The sequence below is a fragment of the Anguilla anguilla genome, chromosome 6 (assembly GCF_013347855.1).
Source record: "Anguilla anguilla isolate fAngAng1 chromosome 6, fAngAng1.pri, whole genome shotgun sequence".
NCBI lineage: Eukaryota > Metazoa > Chordata > Actinopteri > Anguilliformes > Anguillidae > Anguilla > Anguilla anguilla.
This window is the reverse complement of record NC_049206.1, coordinates 9,550,638-9,568,438: the sequence shown is the minus strand read 5'-3', so window position 1 is coordinate 9,568,438 and position 17,801 is coordinate 9,550,638. Positions and strand designations below refer to the sequence as shown.

Here is a 17,801-nt window from a genome sequence, read left to right as displayed (position 1 = left end):
GAAATGTGTGAAGCGCTTCCCTTTTTAAAAGAGCAGAGCTTATAAACAAACTGCTTATAAATGTGTTTGCCCGGGGGGGGGGGGGGGGGGCAGAAGTGTATCAACCATTTTGCAGTACTGTAGTTAGGGTGTGATATGGCTCATAAAGCTGTGTGTCGGTTCAGTAGCGTAGTGTGAAAAACGGTTTATATTTTAAGCGGTTATAGTTTGCAATTAGCTTTGCTTTCACTGCCCTGCTGAATGTGCAGTGCTATATCTGCTGGCTTATTCCCTCTCATAGGGCACAATTTTTCTAATAAATCAGCAGAATGTTTCCTGAGTAAGTTTGTACTGTGCAGTGTAGTGAGGGTCTCTTATTGCACTCGAATTAACGGTGACACTGTCTCCTCTTTGCACTGCCCTCTCTCCCACTCTCTCTCCCTCTCTCTCATTCCCTCTCTGTCTGTCTGTCCGTCTCTCTCTTGCTCTCTCTCACTGTCTGTCTCTCTCTCTCTGTCTGCCTCTCTCCCTCCCACCCACCCCCCCCCCTCTCTCTCCCTCTCTCTCATTCCCTCTCTGTCTGTCTGTGTGTCTCTCTCGCTCTCTCTCCCTGTCTGTCTCTCTCCCTCCCACCCACCCCCCCCCCTCTCTCTCTTTGCCTGTCTCTCAGCAGCCCAAATGTAACCCATGCTACACAGAGGAGATGGTTGTGCAGCTGGAGCGGGAGCTGGTGCAGGCTCGGCTGAAGGAGGCGGAGTCACAGTGCGCTCTTAAGGAAATGCAGGACAAGGTCCTGAACATGGAGAAGGTACGGCCCTCTCCTCCTCCCTGTATCCTTCTGCCTTCCCCTCTTTCCTCCTTTTATCTCCCGCCCTGCTTCTTCCCTCTTTCTACCTCGTATCTCCCTCCCTTCCTCTCTGTGGTCCATCTCTCTCTTTCCCTCCTTCTCCGCATCTCATCTCCTTTTCCATCCCTCTTTCTATCAGTCTATCAGTTCCTTCTCTTTCCCAGCATCCCTCCCGACTGCAAGGCTCGAGCAGACAGGCTAGTATGTGTGCATGTGTGTGTGTGTGCGCGTGTCTGAGAGGGAGTGTACAAGACGCGTGCATGTGTGTCCCAGACTGCGCATGTGTGTGTGTGTGCGTGTATACATGCGTGTAAGGAGGCGGAGTCGCCATTTTCACACGTCCAGGCGGCTGTGTGTGTTTCAGAGGAACGCAGACCTTCCGGATGACAGTAATGTGGTGCGGCTGCAGGAGGAGCTGATTGGTGTAAAGCTGAGGGAGGCGGAGGCTGTCACTGGCCTGAAGGAACTACGGCAACAGGTCAGAGACCTGGAGGACCACTGGCAGGTGAGACCCTGTGTGCGTGCGTGTGTACATAACTGGTTAGAGGCACTTGCCCGAGGTGGGATTTGAACCCGTGTCTCTTACGTTCCCAAAGGCTCCAAAGACAAACTTTTTACCAGTCAGCTAAAGGCAAAAGGGCTCCTAGCCGAGGGCAATATCATTGATTTCAACCTAAGGGTTGTGTCACCAGAGTTTTGTCACAGTAACCTGCTACAAGGCCTTCACTTTACTATACCCCACTGTTGTTACTCAGCAACCAGCTGAGTTACCCCTGTTATGTGTGTCAATCTCTGTATGTGTCTCTCTGTATTAATGTAAGTGCGTGAATTTGCATCGGTTAGATTATTTGCGGTGCACATAACAGCTGAACTTCTGTGATTTGAGTCTCATTGGTCCAGAGAACTGACCAATCAGAGGGCTTACAAACTGAGCTGCACTCTGCCTGTGTGTTAATCTGTGACCCCCCCCCCCCCCCCCCCCCCCCCCCCCACAGAGGCACCTGGCGCGGACGGCGGGCCGCTGGAAGGACAGCCCCCGGAAGAACACGGTGAACGAGCTGCAGGACGAGCTGATGGGCGTCCGGCTGCGGGAGGCCGAGGCGCAGGCCGTGATCAGAGAGACCCGGCAGAGGCTGCTGGAGCTGGAGACCCAGGTCAGACACCCCTCTGCTGCCAGCGCTCAAACTGATCTCAGATCAGTGCTACTCATTACAGTGACACCAGGGCCTACAAACCGTACACCAGCGCTCATACTGATCTCAGATCAGTGCTACTCATTACAGTGACACCAGGGCCTACAAACCGTACGCCAGCGCTCACGCCGATCTCAGATCAGTAGCACTCATTACAGTGGCACCAGGGCCTACAAACCGTACGCCAGCGCTCACACTGATCTCAGATCAGTGCTACTCATTACAGTGACACCAGGGCCTACAAACCGTACGCCAGCGCTCACACTGATCTCAGATCAGTGCTACTCATTACAGTGGCACCAGGGCCTACAAACCGTACACCAGCGCTCACACTGATCTCAGATCAGTGCTACTCATTACAGTGACACCAGGGCCTGAAAACCATACACCAGCGCCCACACTGATCTGAGATCAGCGACACTCATTACAGTGACCTGCAAAACATATACCAGCACTCACACTGATCTGAGACCAGCGCCCCTCATGTCTAAAGATCTGAAACCATTCAGTGTGACAAATACGCAATATACGGGAAAATACTTTTTCGCAACATTGTACATCATCTCCTTATACTGGCAAACAAGAAGAGGAGAGTTATGTGTGCATACTACAGAGTAGAACTGTGGTTAACAGGTTACATTTTTGAGGGTCTGAACTGCATTGGCTGGAAGTGAACAGAAGAGGGCAGTAGAGGCCTGCAAAAAGAAACTCCTGTTGCTGGTCAGGTTCATGCAGCAAGCTGTGGAGCACAGCAGAAAGCGAAGTGAAGGCACACAAGGTCACAAGGCCCAGTTCAGTGTTCATGCAAATTTGTGCACTGATGTACAGCACCGCCATGACCACAGTGGTTTTTTTTTCACTCGGAAGCTGTGTGATTGAACACGAGGCAGAACTGGATGTGAATCTGTCAGTGTTGTCACAGTTGAGTGTTGAGTCCCTGTAAGGTTTTTAATGCTTTTCTGCCCAGGGACTACTGATGCTACTTGGCTAGCTCTGGTGTAGCTGCTATGTTGTGCAAGGCTCCTGTTGAATAAACCAATAAAGTGAGCTAAACTAACGGTGTTGATACAGCGGTGCCTGTGGGTTGAGTTTACGGTCTGATGAAAGCAGTGGACAGATGCAAGCTTTGGCTCTCCTCCCTCACTCTCTCTCTCACTCTCTCTCTCTCTCTCTCTCTCTCTCTCCTGCCCCGGCTGTCACCTCGCACGCCCTCAGAACCAGGTCCAGGGGAACCAGCTGCGGCGGGCGGAGCAGACTGGGCGGAGCCTGCAGGAGCGGGTGCAGCTGCTGACCGCCCAGAACAAGGGCTTGCTGGTGCAGCTGCAGGAGGCGAAGCGCAAGCAGGCCGAGCTGGAGTGCAAGGTAGGCCGCCTGGGCGTACACCTGGCCGTACAGTGTAGGGTCCATGGGTAGGCCGCCTGGGCGTAGACACAACCATGCAGGTTGGGGGCTGCAGGTAGGCCACCTGGGTGTAAACCGAACTGTGCAGGGTAGGGTCCATGGGTAGGCCGCCTGGGCGTAGACCCAACCATGCAGGTTGGGGGCTGCAGGTAGGCCACCTGGGTGTAAACCCAACCATGCAGGGTAGGATCCACAGATATATGAAAAGGAAAGTGATACAACATATGATGGCGACGACCGCTATTGCATTTGATAATTATCCTTGCAGTATACTACTCAACCCGAGCGTACGCCCAATTGTGCAAGAAAGCCTACGCTTTACGCCCGCCCAACCACAGCGCTGGGAACGTGGCGGCCCGTTTCTCTCGAATCATCCTGGACAGTTGCAAGGTTAGATTTGTTGTCAAATGTGAGATTTCCTCATCACGCTAGAGAAAAATCTTGCCTACTGATCACCCCAGCAGACCCAAAACCATGGCCTAAAAAGGAACCCCTTTCTTCTGCTTTTCGGGCGATAGCATCACTTTGCTGACCGCCCCACCGCTGCAGATTCACCGTACACCTTCTCCTCTCAGCTCCATCTCTCTCTTCTCAAGAAATGTTTTGCAAGACAGCGGCATTGTTTTGTCAGTTGCTCACACACACGGCTTTTAGCAAGAATTCTGTTAGTCATACACGCAAAGGTCACGCTGTGTCACTAGGAAAGTCACTAAATTTTAGCTTTAAGTTGCTCTCACTGAAGATAATTAACGATAAAGATAACATCTCTTCAACTGTATTTCAATCGCAAGCTTAATAGTCCATTCTTGAAGTAGTCGGTATACTTCGTAAGAAGTAGAACTTTTTGAGCAAAAAGACGCAATGAGAACAACTGAAGAACAAAAAGACGGGGTGTTGTGTGTTCTCACGGTGCAGTGTGCGACGGCCTCCAGGGAGAACTTTTAGAAAATGTCTTTCTTGTTCTCCGACCTCCCCCTCTCAGCTATTGGTCCAAATATCACGTAGTTGGTTACGTCACGGTTGAGAGTTCAGAGGGCAGACTTCACATGCTAATGTACGAAGAGTCAACGCCAGTCTCTCTTCTGTAGAGATGGGAATTCTGTGAGCTCCTGCATGTTTGATGAATGGTGCTACTCGTTTCAGCAAGTCGTCAAAACGCCTAGCACACATTCGGAAATAAGAGAAAGTGGACCCCTCCTCTAAACTCCGCATTTGCCGAATGTACAGACGAAACTCTCCATTCTACTCTGATTTAGAGAGTGAACGTACCATCTCCTTTGCCTTTTTTTCTACTTTTGCATAGCTAGATAAACTAAAGCCACTTTAAACTTTTTGTTTTGTGTTGTGATCTTGCGTAGCCCTTCTCTTTATATATCCATGGCGTAGCCGCGAGTCTGGGTGAGATTCCAGCCTGAGATTCCACTGAGTATTACCGACAACAGTGTTCGCGGACATGTTCGCCGGCGGTTCTCAATCCTGAAGTTCTTTCTTCTTGCTGAGTATACTGCCAGCTTTAGCCGTCTCTGTGAACTGACTTGGGAGCTGCCTCCGTTGCAGCTTTCTAGGGTTGAGGCCAATTTCAGTCCAATACCAGGAATTCAACTGAAATTCAATTCTTTTAAGTCAAGTCGCCATTGAAAATGATTTATGTGTATTTTTCCAGTTCACATGGTTGGCTGTAAGTTAGTGTCCTGACTGGATTAGATTGCGGAGGCACTGGAAGCCCTGCCGGTTTGTGCGTGTTGTGATTGGCACGCGGGGGTGTAAGTGTAGGGCCCGGGGTGGTTTTGAGTGGGATTGCAGCAGGCTGTTGTGGTGTGAGGCTGAGCGTTATCTCCTCTCCACGGCCGTCCTGCAGAGCAAAGAGGATGTGATGGCGGTGAGACTGCGTGAGGCTGATAACATGGCCACCATGGCGGAGCTGCAGCAGCACATCGCCGAGCTGGAGATACAGGTAACCTGCGGACACTGTGCCTTCTGTTCTGTCTGTTACACTCACGCGCGCGCACACACACACATATGCACACGTGCAATGCATGCACACACTCACGTGCAGGCATGCAGAGAGAAAGAGAGGGAGAGAGAGAGAGAGCTGTGGTGCGGTGTGAGGGTGCTGCGACATCGCGCTCTGCTGCTGGAGTTATGGAGAAAGGGGCATGCTCAGTCTGCTACATTAGCCTAGGGCTGCCTAGACAGCCAGGCACACAGAGCCAGGTTCCCTTCCACCAGTCCTGCACTCTCAACAAATCGCTGAGCAGCCCTGCAGCTGAAATCAGACGCCGTTTTATAGCACTCATTTGTGCACCGCTCTAGAACCTCTCTTGGGGTAAGCAGTCCCCACGCCGCCATGTGTGAAACACTGCCCCTGAGACACTGGCGTTAAGAGCGGGGTACCTTGGCTTGAGTGTGCAACATGGAGGTCTGCTCGGAGAGGAACGAGTGGCTTTGGGGGGGGGGGGGGAGACAGATGGACGCCGTTCTTTTTGAACGAAACGATGGTCGCTTGAACGCGGCCGTTGGCGCCTCTCTGAAGCTCCCCCGGGTCAGGCGGGGCGACTGTGATGTCACAGAGCCGTCGCCGGGAGTCGCTCAGCTCGGTGGAAACGGCTCTCGCCAGCTACCAGGCCACCGCTGCAGCGTCTACAGAAGGCCTGGGAGCCGAATCTGATTTTGTGATTAAACCACAGACACGTCACCAGGCTTTTAATACTTCACTGACTCGGACTTATTTGAGGGTGAGAAAGTGCGACAGGAAAAAGAAGCTGTAGATTTGTGAGTTTTTGTAACCCGACTACATGAAGGGGAAGGACGGGGTGGGGGAGTTATGATTTCTCTGATATATCCTGCATGTTGAGGCTTTTCTCAGAACTAGCCTACGCAGCATTTACACTCTTACAAGCTTATCTGAAATGCACACTTGTTTTGATTTACTGACAATTAGTTGTCTATTTTATGTTCAGCATTTTATGCTCAAGTTTTGCAGCGTTCATTTGTAAATGATCCAGTTTCAGTATGCATTTCCCAATTTCCAATTTATCTCTTTGATTTTTCTCGAAGGAGTAAATTGCAATTCTTTCAAACTGGAAATGCACTTGAATTCCATGTGCATGTCATATCACGAGCTTCAATCTGAATAGCTAGTTAGAATGGACTAGAACAGTGGTTCCCAACCCTGTTCCTGAAGATCTACTGTCCTGTTGGTTTTCACTCCAATCCTAACAAAGCACGCCTCATTCAACTGCTGGAGATCTTGTTGAGCTGTGAATTCGTAGAATCAGGTGTACCAAATTAGGTTTGGAATGAAAACCTACAATTCTGCCTCTCCCCAAATGCATGCTGGGATAGGCTCCAGCATTCCCTGCGACCCTGCCCAGAATAAGCATGTATAGATAATGGATGGATGGGTGGATGAAGACCTACAGGCTGGCACATCTCAGGACTGGAGTACAGGGGTGACAGAGGGAAATCGGGACAGAGGGATATCCAGTGAAACACTGCAGCTGATAACCAGACCAAGAAAACGGTTTTGCTGTGTTTTAACTTCGGTGTGCTGAACACTAGCTCTCTGAGTGCTCACAGCTTCACACAGCAAGCAGCTTCCACAGCTTCTTCGCAAAAGGAAACTGGCGGCTTCACATGTATAAATGGCTGTCTTAGCACCTCTAGAGCGGCCGCAGGGGCTGCGCCTAGCTCAGCTCGAGGCCTTAGCCGCGCCACGCTGATGAAAACACAGGCCTCTGTTAGCGTTTAACACAGGCCTCTGTTAGCGTTTAACACAGGCCTCTGTTAGCGTTTAACACAGGCCTCTGTTAGCGTTTAACGCAGGCCTCTGTTAGCGTTTAACGCAGGCCTCTGTTAGCGTTTAACGCAGGCCTCTGTTAGCGTTTAACACAGGCCTCTGTTAGCGTTTAACGCAGGCCTCTGTTAGCGTTTAACGCAGGCCTCTGTTAGCGTTTAACGCAGGCCTCTGTTAGCGTTTAACACAGGCCTCTGTTAGCATTTCGCACATGTACGAAGAGTGCACCCCGCGCCTTCTGGGGTGCACTTTCGCGGAAGACCCCTAGCCCTCGCCGCACTCCAGCCAGGGTGGGAAGTCCAGGGGTCAGAAAGTAGAAGTCCAGCCGTGTGTTTCTTCCACCCGTGAACCCAGCCACAGCTGCTTTCACCAATTAGCTCTACCTCCTGGCTGAAGGATTGTGCCAATTGGCAAATCCAGGCGGCTGGAACATTGGGGAGGACTTTAACATTCTGAACCTGGATTTTCCACCCCTGATGTTCAGCACTTCGAACTGTTTGCTTTACACGGCGGTCCTTCAGAATGACTGGAATGAATGTGACGGCGTTAAGATTTCTCTCGACTTGCTTTAAACGAGGCGCACGGGGTGGGGGGGGTGTGAGGTGGTTGAGTCATCTGAAGGCGAGATGGGAGTGCGCTTTGACCACACGCACTTTCACAATTTGCTCAGAATGGGGAAGGGGGGATTCATTTTAGGAGGAAATCTCTTCCTCTGTCAGACCGCAGATTTGAGAAGTAAAGACCCGGTGGGCTGCGGCCCTCGCGTGCCGCGGAATCGGGGGAATGGGAATCTCGAGCCCTGCCCTCGCGGCTTCCCCTTTCGCCGCGCCGCACGGAGGCGTTAGCCTAGCCCTTTAAGGGCTTCTGACTTTCTCTGTGTTCAGACAGGAAAAAAAAAAAAACACTTCTGACTTTTCACAGACAACCTTTTACCACTTCCCTCCCCTGAATCTTAGAAGCTCTTACTAAGATGGGTCTTTTTGAGGGAGCTATGATAAGCATCAATTTAAATACAAGGCTTTGAGATTTGAAATGGGCATATGCTCTGATTTGCTGCACAATGTAGAACAAATGCAGAATATTTCACTTCTGCCAGCACTTTTCACTGCTCTGGGAAAAGTTGAAAGTACATTGAATTCAAGAGTACTTTTCTTGTTGCTTTATTGATTCAGAACTTTCACAGAAAGTTTGCAAGAGCTGCTCGTTTCATGACCTGTGAGTAAGACCGCAGCTCTGGTCGACTCGAGTGCGAGTGGAAAACCCACTTCCTGTCTCCATGAGACTGAATGACACGGGGAGTAACATGATTTCTGTTTTGTTTTTGTTTTTTTGGGTGCAGAAAAAGGTGCAACGCGCTCACCCTTAAGGAATATCCAAAAAATCGTTTTATTCAAACATGACCTTTCAGCTGCCATGACCTTCATCAGATTAAAACAATGACCACAGACAATGTATACTGTATGGTATTTAGCTCCCAGGTAAACAGGTGCACACAGCTAATACAGAGTCGTTGAAAACAGATGAGACAGATATTTGTCTGTGTTTCATGTGGTCATTGTTTTGATCAGGTTAAGGCAACGGTGGCCAAAACTTAAATAATAAAAATATTTTCTGTATTTCCTCAGGGCGAGAGTTGCGCCTTTTCCCCGCACCTTCTGAAATAAGTTTTTTGGGTAGCACCTCATCTCTAGCTGCTAGTGGTGGGCGTTGCTGTTCTTTTCAGGGTCACAAATCATTTGACTCCCTGAAAGGATTTGTTTACCGATTCTTTCACGGGTTCCTTCACTGCTCTCGTTCAGACTAACGCTAACGAGAATGAGAGTCATTCCGTGACTGGTTCAGACTTTCGTTCTCGCTCCCCCTTCGCTGGCTCTCGTTCTTCTCGACCGAGTGACTGAAAACTCTGCGGCTGAAGAAGGAACCCAAACCCAGTCGTGCGGGCTCATTCTCGAACTGTTTCAGCGAGTAACTGCTCAGAAATAAGTTACTCTCCTTTGTAGGTGAATTCCTACAGCAGCACAGGCCTGCACAGTTTTTATGCTCTTTAGATGTTTTCGTAACATTCAACCTATTTTTTTTTACAAAATCAGTATATCTGGGTATATTTTTGGCTAAGCTGTAGGCAAATGAGTTTTGATTTTACTCTGGCAAGAGTTTGTCATTGCATTACAAAGGGAGGGAAAAACAAATTAGGGGGAGGGAGAAATGTAGCTAATCATTACACGGAGGGGGAGTCGCATCCTTTCGTTCACCGAAAAGATTCGTTTAAAAAAAGCAAACCGTTCGCGAAATGACACCGACGCTACTAGGTGCTTGAGCTCAGGACTTATTCCGTTTCTATCGTCCTGCTTTTTAAGTACCATAGCCATTATTACGTAATGCATCCCTCAGAATGAAAACGTTTTTAGCCAATACAGATGATGATCATTGGAAGTTCACCGCTTGTATGAAGCTGTGGAAGAGGCTATGCTAATCGTCCACACGCAGACACGTCGCAGCCTTAAGAAGAGTCCCAGCATCAGCACGGGACTCTCGACGTTTCACCCCGGTGAAAGCCTCAACTTCTGCTCTTTGGAACTGCTCTTCCAGCTAGCCGCCTTATTCAGAGAAAAAAGCACAGCAACAGCGAGCATTGCAACGTTTGCGGGTTCGCGGGCTATTTTGTTTCTCCTGTGTCATTTTTATACCGAGCCCATTGTCCAATAATGAATGTGGCAAGATCAAGGAGAACCTACCCGGTGACCAGTTACAGGCCTTTTTCCGTTTAGAGGAGGAAATCAGTTGAGATCACACTTTCTGTGTCTGTTTACTTGTTGCGGGTTAAAGGATTTAAAATGTAAGTGACTTTGCTCTAAAAATATTGGTGACACCGTGTAGTTTTACATTTTTTATTTAACAGTGTCCGTTTTAACTCTCTGTCATTAAAAGAGCTCTGATTGAAATGCAGTGATCAAATGATCTTGGACTACATTGTGATTTAGAGCACCCTGTGCACATCATCATTTTGTGTTCCTTCACAGATGGTGTTTTTAGTCCCAGGGTTACATTTTTTTGATTGATTCATGATTTCGACTACATTATATTTTTGTGAAAAATAGCCATAACTGCAATAATGAACCCTTTGTAGGTGTAAGATCACAGATGTGATTAGAGTGTTCTTAACTGAACATTCTAATGCTGATGATCCCTACTGGTAACTGAAAGCAGTGGAGTTCTAGAACACTGTCTTAGAATTATGAAATAACAAAGTACCTACTCTTCAAAGGGTTTAAGAAGTCTTCATTTCTACATACAGTTGTGAGCCAAGCCCCTTTAGGACTCATAAAGAACTTTCCGAAATGTGTCGACTACAACAACAGAAGGAAGAGAGCTCCGCTGCACCCTCTGCCACCGAGCGCCAGGCCATCGGCAGGCCCGGCGCTCGCCATTGTCCCGGGCCAGTGAAAGTTCTCACCCGCGTGAATCATGTCGCCGGGGGAAAAACGGGACAGCCGCCGGGCCGCGAGCTAACCCGCTGGACGACCCGCTGGACGGGAGCAGGCGTTCGAGGAAGCCATTAGTTAGAGCGGGCTGACATCCCTGTTTTGGCGGCCTGGCGGCCTTTGATTCACGTGGCCGAGTGTCGGAAGCAGGCTAACGGCCTTTCCCTTATCGCCCGCGCGCGGGGGGGAAACCTCAAGAGAAACACCCAGCCCGTTGGAAGAATGCCATTTGTTCAGATCCTCATTGTCAGCAGCCTATCGTGAGTCAGCACACGGTGGGGGGGGCTGCGCGGAGGAATTTGCCTTCTGATACCGAGATCCTTATCCGTAGCTTCCCCTCTCTTCCCCCCCGTTCCCGCGCACCCGCTGCGGGACGGGCTCGTTCCCTCACCTGACCCCAGCTTGGGGCTGGGGGACTTTCCTGCCCTCACCAAGGCCTCACCCCCCCCACCCCCCCCCCCCACCCCCCCCCAACACCACTGCGACCCACCAACGGATTTTCTCACGTGGGTTTGGTTCAGCGCGAGAACAGCCAGTGCTGCCGGTTACAGTGCGAGAGTGTGAATGACTCGCCGCCAAGTCTGTGCTCGCGTAGGCACAGCCAGCGGCATCGCAGCAGCGCCGAAAACGAGCGTCGGAGGCATAGCGTTGTGCTCATTGCCAAAGCGCGGTGTCCAGCACACGCCCCCCGAGTGGTCAGCAGCCATGCGGGATGACTCGTGGTTGGCTCTGGCGCAAAGCAAAAATGGAAGACAGGTCCTCGGCTGGCCGAGGTTACAGCGTCTCATTACCCACCGGCCCCAACTCCCGCTAGTCGATCGGGCTTTCTGAATCAGGGAAAACGCTTTTTTTAAGAAAAGATTTCTCTGAACTGTTTGTGTTACGCTCTTACAGAAAGAAGAGGGAAAGTTCCAGGGCCAGCTGAACAGCTCCGACTGCAGCCAGTACATCCGCGAGCTGAAGGACCAGATAGCGGAGCTAAAGCACGAGGTGAGTGGCAGCCGCGAGCGAACAGCGTACACGCCCTGTCGATCCCGGAACCTTCGTCTCCTGTGATTCTCAATGGAAACTCCCATGATGCACTGGTCCTCCTCCGTAGTCTCCCTCTGCTGGGAGCGGCATGTCTGATTGACAGGAGGGTAGGCTCAAACAATATAGTGTATTGTGCAACAAAGTCATTCCGAAGTGCAATGGTGTTGGGGATGAAGAGGAGACTGAAATTGTTTTTATTTATGCAAGTGCCGTTCTCACCTACCTGAAAACTGATATAATTTTTGTCTGTCCGGCTCAAGAATGTAAATATTTTAAAGTCACTGGATTAGCATTTGGTGTCTTGAGGTTTTTTTCTTTTTCTTGTGGTTTTGCTTAGCAATTTCATTTTCCTTTTGCTAACCGTTTATTTGCAGTCTTAATTAGTAGTAGAAGCATAAGCCTGCATTCTAGCATATGTGGCTAACAACCTCACTGCTAACGCAGAGAGTTGTAGGTTCGAGTAGTTAATACATTGGCCTTGCTTGGGGAAGCAAAAGGCCAGTTTGTTTGAGGAACTACAAAACTGATGCTCATATCCAAACACATTATCTTTAGTTCTGTAAAGCGTCTTATGTGCGTATACTCTATATGCTTCCTGTTGCACCTCAGTGTGAAAGCCTCTTGGGAGAAGCCCAGCCCCAGCTCAGGCTCTACACGGGCTCAGAGACCGGTGAATTACCTTACCTGGGCGAACGTGATCGCAGTGGATTTGATGGATGCGTCCCTTCACTGAACGCAGTTTCATTTGGAATGCATTTCATTCTGGGGGGGGGGGCAGCTACGGCTGTAGGCTTCTAAAGAGCCCCGCAATGATGACTATGAGCAGGACTCCCTGCCCCTCTCCTCACGACCCCCAGTGAGCATGCTCAGAACGCCCTCTCCTCACGACCCCCAGTGAGCATGCTCAGAACGCCCTCTCCTCACGACCCCCAGTGAGCATGCTCAGAACGCCCTCTCCTCACGACCCCCAGTGAGCATGCTCAGAACGCCCTCTCCTCACGACCCCCAGTGAGCATGCTCAGAACGCCCACTCCTCACGACCCCCAGTGAGCATGCTCAGAACGCCCTCTCCTCACGACCCCCAGTGAGCATGCTCAGAACGCCCTCTCCTCACGACCCCCAGTGAGCATGCTCAGAACGCCCACTCCTCACGACCCCCAGTGAGCATGCTCAGAACGCCCTCTCCTCACGACCCCCAGTGAGCATGCTCAGAACGCCCTCTCCTCACGACCCCCAGTGAGCATGCTCAGAACGCCCACTCCTCACGACCCCCAGTGAGCATGCTCAGAACGCCCTCTCCTCACGACCCCCAGTGAGCATGCTCAGAACGCCCACTCCTCACGACCCCCAGTGAGCATGCTCAGAACGCCCTCTCCTCACGACCCCCAGTGAGCATGCTCAGAACGCCCTCTCCTCACGACCCCCAGTGAGCATGCTCAGAACGCCCACTCCTCACGACCCCCAGTGAGCATGCTCAGAACGCCCTCTCCTCACGACCCCCAGTGAGCATGCTCAGAACGCCCTCTCCTCACGACCCCCAGTGAGCATGCTCAGAACGCCCACTCCTCACGACCCCCAGTGAGCATGCTCAGAACGCCCACTCCTCACGACCCCCAGTGAGCATGCTCAGAACGCCCACTCCTCACGACCCCCAGTGAGCATGCTCAGAACGCCCTCTCCTCACGACCCCCAGTGAGCATGCTCAGAACGCCCTCTCCTCACGACCCCCAGTGAGCATGCTCAGAACGCCCACTCCTCACGACCCCCAGTGAGCATGCTCAGAACGCCCTCTCCTCACGACCCCCAGTGAGCATGCTCAGAACGCCCTCTCCTCACGACCCCCAGTGAGCATGCTCAGAACGCCCTCTCCTCACGACCCCCAGTGAGCATGCTCAGAACGCCCTCTCCTCTGGCCGTCTGCAAGGGGCTGGACTGTAATCAGCAGCCCATCTGCTGCCACTTCTCCAATGCTTCGAGGAACCCTGACCGGTCGCGTGCGAGAGCGTTGCTCACTCATCTTACTCAGGGCTGGGGTGGCCTTTGTGCACGCTCACCCTAACCAGAAATGCCACAGAGCCCGACCTAGCTGTAGCAGCTTCGCCAAACTGTCAAACTGCCAACAACGGCTGCATGTACAGTCGGGGTTTGAGCCAACAGAGTGACTCCATAAGAATGAGTTTGTTAGCCAGTAGCATCATTTGGAACGAGGAGAGTGTCCTCTTAAACGCATTTCCATTTCAGTTATTTGGCAAGAACATTGGCAAGTTATGTTCAAGCGAGTCGCAAATCCCTCAAGCTCCCCCCACCACCACATACCCCCCACCCCAAATAACTCCTGGTCAGTGACAACAAGGTAGGGCCACAAAGTAAAATTTTGTCTTGGGCCCCAAAAAGGTCAGAGTGGCCCTGCCCATAACTGACTGTTTCGATACGTAAATCACATCTGTGTGATTTTTTGTTTCAGGTCCCTAAGTCGATCTTCAGATTGTAAAAGAGTACTGGGCCTCTGATAATTGAAGGGCTTGCATCAACCGACTTATTTAGTCCAAGCTTAGTTACCTGCCCATATGTCGTATATGTATCACATATTATACAATGTTTATCTGGTCAGCATTACTTGCAGCCAGTGGTCTAGATACTATTTTGCTACTTCTCTTTTTCGAAATGGTGGAACAGAATCATACTGCTTTAGGCTGTCAGATTGAGAAGGTGGCCAGTTCAGTCCTATCACCTCTTTGATTTTAAGGCCAATATGCATCTCTGAGGGACTTCTTGGTGTTATTTCTCTGCTTTGAGAAGCCTGCTATCTTCCTCAAATTGAGCTTTATGTGGACATACACGCTGGCAGTTATGCCAAGATACATGAACGTGTCAGAGGGAGAAATTAGGAAAAAATTCACTGTCATCAGCATAGCAATGGTATGACATGTCGTGAGCAGAGAGAACTGGAAAAAGTGATTTAGTGGAAAGAAATAAGAGGAGAGGACCAAGCTCTGAGCCTTGTGGGACACCGGGGAAGAGCGGGAGGGGGGAGGAGGCCGATCTCCTCCTGGCTACCCGATAGGATCGCTGTGCAAGCTACGAGGCAAACCAAGTGAGGGCGTAGCTTTAGATGTCCGTGTCTGCAAGGCATGAAAAAAGAATCCAGAGGTTGACGCCGTTGACCGCTGGAAACGAGTCGAGCTTGGTGAGGGCGGAGTAGTGTGACTTGGGTCTCACTGAGTTGAGAGGTGCTGTGCCTGTGGCCAGTCTTGAAGCCCTGTGGGTTGGTCTTGAGGAGGTTGTTCTGACAGTTGGCTGCAGACTGCACGCTCAGGAGTTCTCGATTAAACCTGAGAGTTTTAGTTTGAGAGCCTGGCACGTTGCTAATTGTGTGCTGCTGGGTTCAGAGAGGGTTTTGTGAAGAGAACAGTGACACAGGCCCTCTTAGTAGCAGAAACGGAGCAGTTAAGGGAGCAGTTGATGACAGTTGGCAGTTGGCCTCAGTTATTTTCATCTCAAATGTGTCATGACAGGTGAAGTGTTTTGGAAATCTACACTAATAGTTCTGCAAGTCTTAACGGCAAAGAGAGCCTCTCTCAGTAACCACCACACCGACAGACAGCTGAGGTGGGCGAGCGAACTACACTTCCGCCCCCCCCCCCCCCTTGCTCAGTGAACAATTCACAGGGGAGGATGCAGTCAGATTTTAACAAAAAAAAAAAAAAAGTAAGTGTCTTGCGGTTAAAATTGAGAAGTAGTAAATCTTGCATTGTGTTCCCTCGGGTGCCCTATCTGGGCCCCGCAGTCGGCCGGCGCAGGGCCGGTCGGGGCCCACGTCCTCCCCTCAGGCCCCGAGGTTGACCAGGGGCACCGGGGGGCGCGAGTACGTGCCGCGGGGGGGCCTGCGTCTCTTGCATGTCCTGTCTGATTTAAGCGGTTGCGGTGGGCTGGAGGAACGAGTGAGGGGTTAAGATAGCGCTCCCCGAGAGTCCCCGTGCGGTTTGGCAGGCGCCCTGACGTCTCCCCGCAGTTCCAGTCCCTGCGCACGGTTCTCACAGCTCAAGCTAAATCTGTCTGGTCCTGCAGAGGTGAAAGCTCAGACGCTAAAAGGTTATGACAGGGGGGGAAAAAAAATACACAAGTACAATGCGCAAGGCATGAATATACTTTGTCATGTGGTAAAACCATCTGCTGCATGCGATTTAAAAGAAAGTGTATTAAAAGATGCATTCTGAGAATGCAGGTTTCAGCCTGCTTTGACTGGCTGGAGCAAGCTGAGAAGAGTCTTTCTGTAGCAGTGGAAAAATGGCGCTTTCAAACACTGTTTCTCAGCGTGTCTCATCTGCTCTTTGTTTTGTCACGCTAAAGAAGGCCTTGCCTTGGAATCCTTCCTGTCCTTTACTGTTGTTACTAGGCTACAAGACTATCCTAAGATGGATGAAGGCGGCACCTGATCTCTGCAGGTTCACTGAGGGTAGCTTTGCCCAGGTACTTTGTGTCCAGTGCTGTTTTTTTTTTGGTGTGAGCCTGCCCCAAGCTCCTCTTCAAGCCACATGACCCCAGTACAGAATGCGGGGCACAGCAACCCATTTTGTCACCTTGAAAGGTCCTGCTCTGCCACTGTCTGTGAGGGACGGTCTCGGCCCCTGCGTCTTTACGGGCCAGTCCCACGCACCATGTTCCTCCTTTTGTGTCGTCTGAGAGCCTTTGAAAATTTAGCATCGTTTTGGTGCATGTTAGATGCCCCCTCTTAATTTTGTGTCTTATTGTATTCAGCACAGATTACATCAAACTGTGGCCTCTTTCAATCTACATTCAGCCTTAACTTTGACTTTAGAGGAAATGCAAGCGTTACACTTTTTTTTTTTTTTGCTTGTGAAGAAAGAAATAGTCTTGGTTTAAACTGTTAGTCAAAGTTAAGGACAGATGGTGATCTCCTGTAACTGTGCTGTTGGTTGCATGTGTTGTTTTCTAGTCATGTTGTTATTAACATCTTTTGTAGGGAATGCGCAACCGTGAAAGAGCTTTCAAACATGAACCAGAGTAGAAAGAAAGCAAAAAGATGTTCTCAGAGGTTCAAGACACCGATTGTCATTGCCTTGCAAACCTCGCTCTGTTTTCCTTTGCATGCGTATGTGGTAACATTCATGTTTTAAAATGGAGCAATTCTGTTTATAATCTCACGGTGTTGCAGTCGCATACTGATTTACCCCGGCAGAAGCGCGTCTGTTTGAGCAACAGAAATAGACCATACGTTCAGGGGAGCGAGACAAAAGCCCGAACATTTATTTCCAAACTACCACAGCGCCTTGTACTACAAGATTCAAAATGTCAAGTGGGGAAAAAAAAAAAAAAAAACAGCAGACGACCATCACTGCAGGTCTTTGCTGCTATTTCAATCAGGTACTCTCTAAAGAGGCTGACATGCTCTCCTCAGCCACAGAGCTCTGAGCAAAACCAGACTTTTGACTAATCTCACAAGATCAAGAAGTGATGACCTGTTATGTCCGCGAAGACTTCTTCTCTGTTCTGTCGCTGGTTTCCTGTTCTGACTCACCAGAAACCGGAGGGCTACACTTTGTCACGTTTACACTAGGCTAGGGCCCGTCGGGCTCAATCAAGTCCTTGTACTGTGCCGTGCCGTCTACTCAGTAGATGGTTGCTCTTTTTGCAAAGGGGTTATCCAGGGGTTTGTAAAGATTTGTGCATATCTGAAGCAGGCCTTTGCAAGTGCATTCTTTGATCTGTTTTTTGCACGTGTTGCTGAAGTGATTGCTGGAATTAAGAGCAATAAAAGAAGACATTTTTAAGGTCAGAGGGCAGAAAACCAAATGAATCGCGAATATGCGAGAGAGTGCTTCTGAATGAAATAGAACCGCAGAAAACGCTTTACCATTATTCTAAACTGCCGTTCTCACCGTCTCTCCCCACATGGCTGCATGGTGTGGCAGTCTGGACCAGGTAAGTGCTGGTCATGACTGGGTACTGGCACTGGCTGGGGGGGGGGGGGGGGGGGTCTCAGGCTCTGTGAGACCCAACCCAGCTCAGCTCAGCCCAGCCCAACCCAGCACAACCCAACCCACCTCTTT

The 17,801-nt window shown here is 50.4% G+C and overlaps 1 protein-coding gene across 10 annotated transcripts in view; it reads left to right on the top strand.

Moving 5' to 3' along the window:
* evi5a (ecotropic viral integration site 5a) overlaps positions 1 to 17,801 on the top strand; it is a 60,902-nt gene that overhangs the window by 39,865 nt on the left and 3,236 nt on the right. For 6 of the 10 annotated variants that reach the window (XM_035420661.1, XM_035420663.1, XM_035420658.1 and 3 more), the window contains 6 exons: positions 650 to 787; positions 1,191 to 1,331; positions 1,822 to 1,980; positions 3,235 to 3,381; positions 5,279 to 5,374; positions 11,593 to 11,688. In XM_035420661.1, the coding sequence (XP_035276552.1) occupies positions 650 to 787; positions 1,191 to 1,331; positions 1,822 to 1,980; positions 3,235 to 3,381; positions 5,279 to 5,374; positions 11,593 to 11,688 (777 nt within the window). Of the gene's footprint in view, positions 1 to 649; positions 788 to 1,190; positions 1,332 to 1,821; positions 1,981 to 3,234; positions 3,382 to 5,278; positions 5,375 to 11,592; positions 11,689 to 17,663; positions 17,674 to 17,801 lie in introns of all 10 variants that reach the window. The other 4 variants (XM_035420662.1, XM_035420666.1, XM_035420668.1 and 1 more) reach the window with 3 other exon arrangements.